The 12,300-nt window shown below is 40.4% G+C and overlaps 1 protein-coding gene across 1 annotated transcript; it reads right to left on the bottom strand.

Moving 5' to 3' along the window:
* Window positions 1-4,036: 4,036 nt before the first annotated feature.
* On the bottom strand, window positions 4,037-11,613 carry arrdc3a (arrestin domain containing 3a). Its single transcript, XM_067520861.1, has 8 exons — window positions 11,084-11,613; window positions 9,082-9,163; window positions 8,826-8,973; window positions 8,415-8,517; window positions 7,960-8,216; window positions 7,248-7,404; window positions 7,020-7,162; window positions 4,037-6,900 (listed from the first exon to the last, which is right to left on the bottom strand). Exons 1-8 carry the CDS (start codon window positions 11,361-11,363, stop codon window positions 6,832-6,834), a joined length of 1,239 nt encoding a protein of 412 aa, XP_067376962.1. The 5' UTR covers window positions 11,364-11,613; the 3' UTR covers window positions 4,037-6,831.
* Between the last annotated feature and the right edge of the window lie 687 nt (window positions 11,614-12,300).

The following is a 12,300-nucleotide window of genomic DNA, read 5'->3' as shown; positions in this document are numbered from 1 at the left end:
TTGCCTTTTTGGGCATGATGTTTGTCATCACGTCATGACATAAATCTCAGTTTCCATGAGGTGCTGACATTATTTAGGTTAAACCCTGCATATGTGCTTTAAGATGCAGCTTATTTCATTAGTGAAGGAGCCTATAGATACAAGCAGCAATAGGTGATGTTACCTTACAGCAAGAAAGTTCTGGATTTCAACGTGGAGCCTTTCTGAGTGGACTAGTCCTTCCTGTCTCCCACAATCCACAGACAGGTTAAGTTATTGTTGAGTCTAAATTGACACTAGAGGGTAAGCAGATGTGGCTAATAAATGGATGGGACACCTGTCGGCCAAAACATTAATACTAGTCTACATTTTAATTAAAGTACAAAAGTAGAAGTACTCCACTAAGAAACAATGTACTTTATTTCAAGCAATTTTGATTTTAGTAATTATGGCAAAACTTATAAAAAGAGTCAAAGGTCACTGTTGGTAAAGGTGGAGCTGATGTAACAAAACTTCCATGTGCTGACATGAGGTTAAACCATAATGACATGTCAGCATTTATTAGTTTATATAAAAACCAATTCTTATTTTTAGTATCAAAATACCAGGTGGTATTAATATTATGGCTGATTGGTTTATACTTTATTCAACCAACTAACAAGCCAATTAACTGCAACATATTTGTTGTTTAAACGGCAGCTTTTCATTGTCTTCCTTTTTTTAGACTGCAACAGAACGTTCTGCAGCCAGATCCTCTGTGACATACCAGGACAGGTAGAATGTCGCTGGTGAAGATCTCCCATTCGCAGCATTGCTCGCTGTGGATAGAAAATGCAGTAACTTGAGTTCCCTTGTATACTGCTTCCTTTTACACTCTGAAGTGCATCTGGACCCCAAGCCATTTCAGACCACAGTACAATGACAAATACCATCTACTGTACAGTTTGAAGAGTAGTAGAACAAAGCTTTGGCCTTTGCAAAGCTTTTCAAACCCATCTGGTGACTTAAGAGGAAAATGTAAAGGTGATTGCAAATTGTGCAGGAAGTTTTGTCATCAGTAATAGTAGCAAAGTTTTAAACTTGTGGCAGCACATTGCCAAGATCCCAGTGCAGTGTGTGTGTGTGTGTGTATGTGTTTGTGTAGGATGGTTGGAATGCTGACCATGCTAGGACCTAGTTATGGCAGAGATGGGAGTCCTGGCCTGGGAGCACAGAGTCACTCTGGCTATCACGTTCCCCTCTACACTAACAATGGAGATCCACAACAGCCCCTACAGTTCCAGAGAGGATATTTAGAAAGATTTTCAATTAGCACCATCACCATAAATTATAATGTGTCTTAAGACTTTTGAGGTAAAAAACTAACTAAACAAAAAAATATATTTTCATACAAATGTGACATCAGCAAGGTGAAGGTGGACTCTGGAGACTTGAAGCTGAGTTTAGAAGAGGAGTTTGACATCTGTCTTTCATGGAGGGACTAACTGAGTCTTTAAAAACTGACAAGTGACATATTGTTTATGTGCAACAGCTGCTGCTGACATGCATGCACTTGTTTTTATCTTATATGTTAGATCTCTGTTGAAGTAACTGGGTCACCACTGGGTAAATAAGGAATGTGAGAGGTCTTACTTTGTGTCATGGCAAATGATTCTCTCTTTCAGCTGTCGAATGGGGTGTACTCAGTGTAGGTAAACAACTTGTTCCTGTTCCTTGTTCCTCGTTCCAAAGTTGAAAAAGCCTCTGCTGTCAGCTGCCTTATGCAGAAGTGCTTGAAACTGGATTTAACTAGTCGCAGAGACAAATCACAAAGGAAAAGCTCTTGGAAAAAAAAAAAAAAACATTGTTCCCCCCTCCACCTCCCTTTAGTTTATGCATAGCTCTATATTTGTTCCTGTCTTTATATTCGGTGTGAATGATAGAACAAGTTTCTACCCAGGATGGAAAGATTGAGGGTCGGCTGCAGTGCTGCTTCAGTGCAACATACAGGCAAGATGTCATCTCGATATTAGTGTGAAAGCCCCCCGAGGCGCATACACTGAATATGGAGACATCCTGAGTCCAGCAAACTTTGCAAACCTTTGAAATGAAACGTAAGATCATAATCAAAGCAAAATAGTTTGGCATAAATCCTGAGACTGGCTAAAAAAGGTAATGCTGCAGATGAGTTTGTGTTGGTAGGAAGATAAACTTACAACAAGAAGCAAAAAAACAGGCAAAATTATTTTTGTCCATGACAATGGAAAACATTGCTTCAATTGGTTACATGGATTAACTATCATTATGGTGAAAAATATACTGGAATAACCCTCTGGAAGAAAAGTTCAAATCTGAATAGGTTTGACTTGAATAACATCTTTGTGTCAGCAGTGCCGGGAAGTGGTGACCTTCATTGTTGAACTGTTCTTAAACTGTAGCTTCATTTGGTAAATGAGTTAGGAATAATTATTGTTTGACACAACGTAGTGAGATTTTCAGAGGAACTGAGAAGCAAACTGTGTTGATTGTAGCTAAACAGTAGCTCAGCTCTGTCAAAATATACAGGTTATCAGCAGCAAAGACCGACTCCTCAGGGGGTCACTAAAACATTGTTTAAACAATGTGTTCCTCAAGTGCAACAGGTTTCATGGAACTGAATATGGCTGATATTATTCCTGTAAGCATGTAGCTGCTTTATCCGCTACAATCAGAAACTAGAATTTCTTGGATATATTTATTAGGTAATAACCCAATCAATGTTAAATCCACGTGTGTGGGTTTTACCATTACATTTTCAGACTTGTTGCAATTTTGGTCGATCCATTGTTTCGAGGAATGTGTGGCTCACATCAGTGTTGTACTCCATCCCCTTACACAGTGCATGTGTGTGTGTGTTTCTATTATGTCACAATGATGATGTGGCACTGGCAGGCAGGCACATTGGGGCCTCAGTACAACCCTTCCCATCAGTGCTGAACGTGCCTGGTCACGGCAACCTGCCGAGAACCTCTGGATCACAGGGGCTTTTGGGTAGTGGGATTAGCTGATGAGAGGAAACAGCTGAGGCCTGTGAAGCGTCAGCACTTGCTAATCAACACTCCCACCGTACACACATACTGTACATGCAAGCAGGCCCAATCTATGCACGCCCTCAATAATCCCCTCCTCCATTTTTCCAATCTGTAGAGGTCAGACGCCCACAAAGACCTGGCCCACAAAGTCAGACGGGGCGGAGGGGGGGAGACAAAGGCAAACTGAAGTGCTTGGTCAAAGCTGACAGGGCTGCTGACTCATCACTGATGTTGGCTCAAACCTGAACCTTTACATAAATTTCCAGTCAAGTTCAGGAGCTGTCATTTTGTATTTGTCTCATCAGTTCATGAGAGGTTTTTTTTCTTTACACAACAGGAACTGCAGCTTCCTGTGTTACAGACGACATTTAGCCATCTACACAAACATTGTGGTTTAGTTATGCAATAGCAATGACTTTCGTGGTTTTGAGAGATTATTCTGTCTTCATTGCATCTTGAATTTTGAAATATACAGAATATACAGGCCTATATTCTAATTTAAATTTAAATTCAAAACTGATGAAATAATTTTTCAATACATACCTGTTTGCAAAACTATAAAACCAGGCAGACAGTGATGAAATTGCTTGCTCATAAAACAGACAACTTTGAACGTACACAAAGACTGTTTTGTAACAACTAACCTGCAGCAAGACTGTGTGTAGTTCTGTGTGTACCTCTGGGGGCACTGTTGTATCTTTAGTGGACAATGTGTGTCCAGAAGTATGGCAACCTGTGTGCTTTTAATTAGGAACTGTCATGACCCAAAGCTGCAAGCAATGATTAATTATTTGCAGATTAATTTTAACATTATTTTCTTTTCGGTTAAAGAGGTATATATTTTTTTGTAATTCTGCCAAGTTTGACCAACTTAATGGTGATAAGGCAAAACAAAGGTAAATTTACAGTTGTCTTTACTGATTTACATGTATTATTACAATAAAGTTTATATTGTGTATAATGTGCTTGTGTTTAATCTTGAACAAAAATTCAACACCATAGTCCACTGTAATTGAACTGAACAAAATGTTTATTCAAATCAAAAGGAAGAACTAGACAAAAGGTTAAATCATTCAGAACAGTATATTCATAGAATATCTATACATCGTCATGATACAGAACAAAAAAAAAAAAAAAAACATACAAATGGAGAATGAAGATAGTTCAGTGAGTAATATTGCACTTTGTTTCTAAAATGTTTCAGATCTCATCTTCCACTTTCTCTTTCTCTGAACATTTTAGTTCCTGGCCTTTATTGGTCAGGAGTTTAGCTTAGTTTTGACACTGGACTGCTTTGAGGCCCAAGGAAATGGACTATGGAAATGAGCAACCTGAAACAAATTTGTAAGCTTATTCATTACAGTGTAGGTTGATTTTGCTTCCCTAAGATAAAATCCAAACAGAGAACTGCAAACAAATATAACAAGATAGGACATGAGTTTGTCTGCTGTCCCAAGTTGCCTAGGGGGAAGGGTGCTGGTCAACAGCTGCCACCCTCAGGCGTGAGGGGGGTGGGGGGGGGATCAGAGAGGTCAGGGAGGCTCTGGAAGGTTGCTTGTTAAACTAGAAAGCAAACTATGTTAATGCCCAGAAATACATGGAAAAAAATAAAATAATAGTAATCAACCCTCATGAGCTTCTGTCCAGGCTCATGAGGGTTGAAGAGAGGCCTGTCCAGGATGTTGTTTCTTACAACAGTTCCTTCTAAAGGACTCCCCCCTTCCCTTTTTGTCCTTTGAAACAACATGGAAAGGTAAAAAAAACAGAGGAGAAAAAAAAAAAAAAAAAAAAAAAAAAAAAAAGAGTTTACATAGACACCGAAAGATGAAGAATCATAATTAGGTCTCTTCTGTTTCAAGGCCACTATGATAAGATCACTTCAATAATCTGCAGGTCATCGATCACTACCAGAAGCTGTATATTTAGTTACCAGCTGGATCTTGATAAGAGTGCATACATAAAGCATACGAGTTTGTCGGCTACATTTAAGATGTAAACTTGAAAGAAGTCACTAATCTTAAAATGATTAAATAATACATTAACATTCTACACAAGACTCTAGCAAAACATGGTTAGTACCAAATATTGTATTTCTCCAGACCTTCACCAGTGCTTTTAATTTTTTTTTTTTTAAATCAAAAAAGTGTCATTTTTCTTTATTCCTGATTATGTCAACCCTCTGTAGCAGCTGCTCTTTTGTGTTGAATGAGTTAGGAAACCAATGTATTACTCATATCAACCTCTTACTACTATTTAATATCACTACTAATACTACTAGTTTGGACCAGTCTGAACAGAAGTTTAACAATGTCAGCAACATGTCATTTTTCTTTTTACTTTTTTTGAGCTAGCATTCTGGCTTCACTGGTCTGGTAAAATCTTATTTGGTTGGATAACCCAGGCAGGTGTAGCAGGACAAAAAGGGAATGTGATTCATTGCAGAAAACTGCCTCACTTTTATTCTATTCTGTGATTTTGGTAGTTTAAAACAAAGGACTTCATTATTTAAAAAACAGTGCAACTTAAAAGAAAACCTATAACATATTTTTCTTTTTTTTTAAACAACCATTTGGCAAGTGAGAAAACCACCTGAGACAGTGCTTTTTGGGCAGTTCTGCAAGCCTGGCTTGCCCTGAGATTGAGAATAGAAGGGGTGCTGGTAATTAGGGTGAGTGTAATCCCTCCACAATTTACCAACTTGTGTGTGTGTGTGTGTGTGTGTATATATATCACACACACACACAATTTCAATGGCAAATGCATTTCAGCAGCCCTCCTATTATCAATCCAGAGCAACCTAAACACAAAAAGGCCTAAACTCTTTTTGATGAGTGGAGCTAAATACAAGAATGGAATAAAATAACTAAAATAAATGAGCAGGCCACACTAGGACCCAAGCTGAGGAGGCAACATCCTTCCAGCTTCCAGATTGCGATAGTGTGATGCAGTTGTAGTTAAAGTCTACTCAATTTGCAATAAGTCACTGAGAAAAGTAGAAAAGAAAGTCTTAAAACAAATTCAGTGCATTGTTTTTGTCCTTTTCAGTTTTTAGCAAAACAACAAAAACAAATCCTGTTCTCAGAGTTGCTTACAGTTACGCAGATGAAAGTCTTAAATGTAAAGCCTGCAGTCTTGTTTTTAGTCTGCTGCAGTACAAGGCTGAAACCAAACTATTAGTGATTTTCTTTTTCAATTCTCAAAACCAAACAGAGCCGCACAACTCAAGAATAAAATGTGCAAAACAAAATCCCAAACTAGGCAGGAGAATCTATTCTTTACTCTCATAGTGACTTCTGCCACTGAAAGCTTTCTTTTCTCTTCATCTCGATTTTTTGGGTGATTCTGCTGAAGTTTGGACATGTGATTAGTCCTGCCCTTTGCGTAAGGGGCCATGTCCTTATGTGCCATTAGAGAAGAATCGAGGGTGAAAGACAAGCTCGGCAGGCCAAGCCTTGGTGATTCATCCTTGTCAGTGTCAATACTATCACCAGGGCTGTTGCTAGTTTTTTTTTCCTTTTTTAATTCATACTGAATTTATGTTCAGCTGTATATATCCCAAACTGACACAGTAAGAAACTGACACCCCAAAAAGAGACTTCGGTTTTTCTCAATGAGAGAAGGCAGAAACAAATTGTTCCAACTCAGCTAAACTGTGGGTGTTTGTCCATGTCTTGGTTGGTTGGTTGGATATTTAATTTGTTTCCCCCCAAAATGTCACCAAGAGAAAAACCAGCAAAGCTGAGCCTCGCAAGCAGGTTCCTTTAAGTTCCCCAAACCAAACAGGGGAATTTCAGGGATACCTTCAGCGTGAGGGGCAGGCATCGAGCCTGCGCTCCTCTGTACGGCTGGCATGATCTGGGTTTGGATCAATCTGGAATAGAGAAAGAAACCGAGAGAGGGTTTTATTTATGGAACAAATTGCTCATTTAAAAGACTCTGTAATAAAAAAATAAATAAAAGGACAAATGCTTTGCTGTAGTTGGTCCTTACCTCAGAGTACAGAGGAGGGGGCTGGAAGCGAAACTCATGAATATAGGCAAAGAGAGGTCCATCCAGCTCCTCTCGAGCTGCTGGAACATCCAGACTAATTGGCCTTTGCTCTTCTGTCACAATTTCTGCATAGCTTGGTGGAGCTGCACAGAAACAACAAGCATGTCAGCGTTCTTAGAATATTACTTACATTTTAAAGCAGAGTCATGGCCATGAGATCCAGCATACCTTCAGGTCTCTCAGCCAGACCCATTCCCAGCCAGCTCATGCTGCACTGGCTGCTGACGCTAGAGGTACGGGAACCAAAGGGGTGGAGAGGGATGGTTCCGATAACCAGGGGCAGGTTAAGAGACAGGTTAATCGCTCCAGGTATGTCCACGTATACCTGAGCACAGGCAGGAGGAAACCATGTTAAAATATGCAAGTGAATCTAAATTATACATTTATTGCAATGTAGAAAATAATAGGTTAGGGAGTAGTCAGCATAAAACCAAATTACTTATTAACCCTGTATACAAGGAAATCATGACCAACAGTATGTGGGTCAGTGTGGTGAGGTTTGATAATGATGCAAGGTACAGTGCTCTCATCTGCTACCTCTATGGTACCTTTAAGGCAGGTGTTGCCACGGATATTCTGGGTTAATGCTCTTAGCAGCATGTGGTGGTAACACCTGGTACAATCCAAAGCCAAGATTTGGCAATGCTAGCTGAGTCAACTAGGTCCTGTACCAGGAGGGATATTGACTTACTAGGAAATATTGACTCAATACTGATAATAAAGCTGAGTAATGGTGATAATAAAAGAACACAAGAATAATAATTAAGCCTGAAACCTATCTGGAACCATCTGTGTCAGTAATTTAGGGAGAAATTCAAAAAGGACACTTATACCCAAGGTGAAGAGCCTGAAATTATCCCAAATACAGGAGTGTATTCACCATTAATGAGTACTCCACTCTAATGATGCTGCAGTCCAGGATGGAGGGGGATACAGGTGGGATTTTCAGCATCTTGCCGCTCCAGGTCTCAGTCTTGCCCGAGGACAAAGACTCTCCTCGCAGATTAGCCACCAGCTGCTTAACCTCCTTCATCTTCCCTTTAGCATAGAAGGTCTGGGTCTGGTAGATGGCTGCCTTAGGCACCACCATACGGGATGAGCAGTTCTCAATCTCTGCAAAGATCTGGATCGATTCTCCTACAGAGTTAGAGATGGTAGAGGACAAGTTAGTATTCTCCAAGATTCTATAAGCAGTTGTCATTTTTTTTGTCCAGTGTGTAATTACTGATCAGTACAATATACTGCAGAATGAGTCACTATCATCAACCTATCTAGTTAAGAGATAACTGTCTAGCACCTTTATTAGTTGCATTATTGATCATTAACTATTCTTACCTGGGGTGTATCCCTTCCTTTCAATTTTGGCACTTAGGGAAATAGGACCTGAGGTGCAGAACCAACAACATAACGTCTTGTCTTTTGTGCCGGCCTGGGGTGACTGACAACAGAAAACACAGATGAATTAGTTAAAATACTTCCGGAATAAGAATTGTTATTAAATAAACTGGTAAAGGCTGTTCTAATCTTTCCATCCTTTGGGGATGTCTCTAAATAAACGCTTCACTTCAACAAGTTGAAAGTGCTTACTTATGGGTTTGACATATGGAAAAAATCAGCCAGAGGTAAAAATGAAAATTCTTTCCAAAGTTACCCCATAATTAGGTGTTGAGTGAGTCACACTAAACTAGTGTTCTCTTTATACAATGCCTCAGCCAGCTGAAAAGCACATTGAAAAAAAAAGCTTACCAGCAATAATGGAGTGTTGATATCAATGTGCTCAAAGACTGTAAATTCCTTCTTGGTCTTCATGGGCAAGAGCCACGGCCTGTGGAGTTCTGCCTTCACCCAATAGCGCACACTACCATGCTTCCCTTCAAAAGAGGTAGCCAGAGGTCTACAAGGAAGCAGATATGAGGAAAAGAAAGAGAAAGGGTTTCGTTAACTGTAAAATGTCACAAAACACATTTAATTTCTGACTCCAGTGTAATATTAAGACACTTACGTTTGGGGAAGCTCGAAGCTGAATGCATACTCGTGTCTTCCTGAATGGATAGTAGTGAGTCCTTCCTCAGAGTTATCATCATCTGAAAAACAAGGAGGACAATATTCCAAACACATGTATACCATACCTGTGTAAAATGCTCTACGAAGGCATCTGAAAGTCATACCAAAAACACAGGGTGGGGGAAGACAAAAGAGAATGAAGGGATTTTACTATTATATCTGTCTGTAAGGAATTAAAGTATTTAGAGATAAGAAGCAGATCAATATTTAGAGCACACTGAAGAAGTTGACTGTTTGAAATGAAGTGTCAGAAACTGAGAGTGCAAAATTGTGCTTTTGTAGGAACAAAGAACAGTATGCCAGAGAGCCCAGTGTGGCGGATACAACAGACATGTGGCAGTTGCCAGAAGAAAGAAGATGAAGAAAAAAATAAGGCAAAATCTAATATAATCCCGTCTCACTAACAAGGACCACTGATTTCCATTTTCCTATGGAATAAGAATAAGATATTGCCCTGATTGTCAGAGGGGTGATACTTGCACATAGCGAAACTGCCTGTAAAAAATATACGGGAATAAAACTATTTGTTTCATTTATGACATAACGAGTGCGTTTTGAAAAGCTGGGCGGACAGGCCGGGTGTGCTTCTGCCAGCTCAGCAGCAGCACTACCACCACCACTCCTCCTCCTACTCCCCCCCCCCCCTTGCAGCAACCATGTGGTAAACAAGTGCGGAGCTGTCAGTCAAACGGCATCCAGCAGGAGGAGACCGGCCTGAACCGGTGTGAACAGCTTCCTACAGCCGCTCCGCTCTCATTACGCATTCAATGTGCGACGCTGCACGTACTACTACGAGCGACAACTACTGCACTTTTCTGTTGTTTTTACCCATTGTATCCTGACAGAAAATTTACCTTTTGGTTGGCATTTTGTTTGCGACAGTGCATTTCCACAACTTAAACCACAGTCTGGCAGATACTGTCCAAAACACCCCCCAGCAGAGAGGAAGTCAGCCGCTTTACAGCAGGTCTGCCGCTTCTGATACTATGTGCGGCTGCAGACTGGACCAAAAAGTATTTCTCACAGGCCCAGGAAACCACCCCAAACTTAATGTAAACCATAAAAAAGGCATAAATTAACTATTCAAATACACTTTAAATGGGCTCTTACTATCATAGACAAAGCGCCATCTTTAGGCATTGCAGAAACGCATTTCAGGCGCAATGCTGCTGACAATGAAGAACAATGTAACACTGTATGTATATACAGGGTAGGGAATTTATATTCAGCAGAAGAATCAGGTAAGCTATTTGTTTTTATACATGTACAAAAAAAAGGATAAACTACAGGTATCTAAGGGATCTCATCATTTCCCCCTTGTTTTCTTATTAATGAAAAAGTTGCTGGACCTGCTGTCACCTTCCGAAAGTACCTGGCGTCATCGGCCACGCGTAAGCACCTCAGCCAATGAGAAACCTAGAATGGCGGGGTCTGTGCTTTTCCCCGCCTCCTCCCAGTCCAGTTTCTGAACAGGATTGAACCGCTTTGAACAATGGGTGGAAACTTAAGAAAAGCTACCAAGAAACACCCTATATAATTTTGATCTGAATTGAATTTTGTTACCAAACTGCATTGTAAGTTGTAACTCTATCGCCCGGTGTGTCTAAAACGACTGTATTTTCTGTTTTCCCACTTGAAATACAGTAAAAAATACAGACCCCTGAGCTGCTGTCATTCATTATGTCAACTTGACACAAACAAGTGACGATGGTGATGTAGCCTACCGAGCCGGTGTCACTAATCACATATAAACCACCTTAATAGGGCTCCAGTAAGAACATCTCCAACAAATTCTCAAAGTGTCTTTCATGTTAACATCACAGTTTCAGGCTTCCAGAACAACAGCATCCTCCAGGCAACCTGGTCCTCACTCAGCACAAAGAGCATCTCAACAGTTTCTTCCAAAACTTGTGCTTAAAGATAAAATCACGCACTCTTACCTCTCTCGTGTCCAATTAAAATGTCTTTGTGATTTAGGTATTCCACTTCTTCTGTGTAGTTTTGCGTGTAGGCAGTGTTGGATCCAGCATTTCTCGACTCAGTCCAACGAACTTTTGCAAATCCTTTTGCGTGGATCTTGAGAGATTTCACCCGGATTTCTCCGGTGACTTCAATGACCACCCTCCCTGAGACGCAGTCCCCGCTGGAGAAAACGGGAACATTGCTGTCATTGAGACAGTCAAAGCTTACTACGAAGCTCTTTACCTTTCCTAGCACCATGGTGGAAAGATGCAGGCTACGGAGACCTTAAAATAAAAAATCTATGAAAAAAATAATCTCATATGAAAAGGGGATGCAGTTTTTAGACACTGATCAGTATCTCTGCCCTGCAAAAAGCAGTAGGCACGATCAGTGGCTTCTTTGCGAGCGGTTCATTGAGATGTGTGAAGGCTGAATAACAGCAGTGGATGCTGTTATCATCCGCCTCTCTGCTTGATGGTCTCCAGTCAAAGACAAGGAAACCCCCGTAGCTCAGCTCACTTTAAGCCAAGGGCTGTGCGAAAAACAACCTTGAGCGCATGCGCAGGGCTTCGCTGCCCCCTCCTTCCGCCTTCTGGAACGAGGCAGAACCGTGTGGCACAGAGCCAGATGACAAGTTGGGTCAAACAGCTGAAAAACGGCACAAAGAAATGTTCACCCGTAGGGATACTTTCACGGGTGAAACCCGTGAATACATGTAACCAGACGTAGCAGCCCAACTCATTACATTTTATTGCCGATATTAGTACAAATACGAAAGCATTATATAAATAAATACACGCGTCAGTTCTTTAAAATAAAACCATGAGGCTAAACAGTAACAAATGATTGCATCACCGTTTTATAAGGCTTCAAGACAGACATTCATATGAGCTATATTTCACACAAGTACTCACACATGTATCGAAACTCAAACCTCTACATCTCTATGCAAACCGAAAATAAGAGCTTTCTCTTGTACAATGGCTGCAGCACAAATGACTGCATTGGTGGAGGTTATATAAGCCCGTAGTTAACGGTAAGACAATGAGCAGGTTTTTAGAAAGGCCTCCTATATACTACTTTACTGTATATATTTATTGTTGGGTTGAGATTAAAAGCATCCATGTACATGTTGAGGTTTGGGATTTCTCAATGTGCTGGTTGCAAAAAACACGACCCCTAAACTAAAAACGCC

Source organism: Channa argus, chromosome 11, assembly GCF_033026475.1.
Source record: "Channa argus isolate prfri chromosome 11, Channa argus male v1.0, whole genome shotgun sequence".
NCBI classification, from domain to species: Eukaryota; Metazoa; Chordata; class Actinopteri; order Anabantiformes; family Channidae; genus Channa; species Channa argus.
This window is presented reverse-complemented; position numbering and strand designations above follow the sequence as displayed.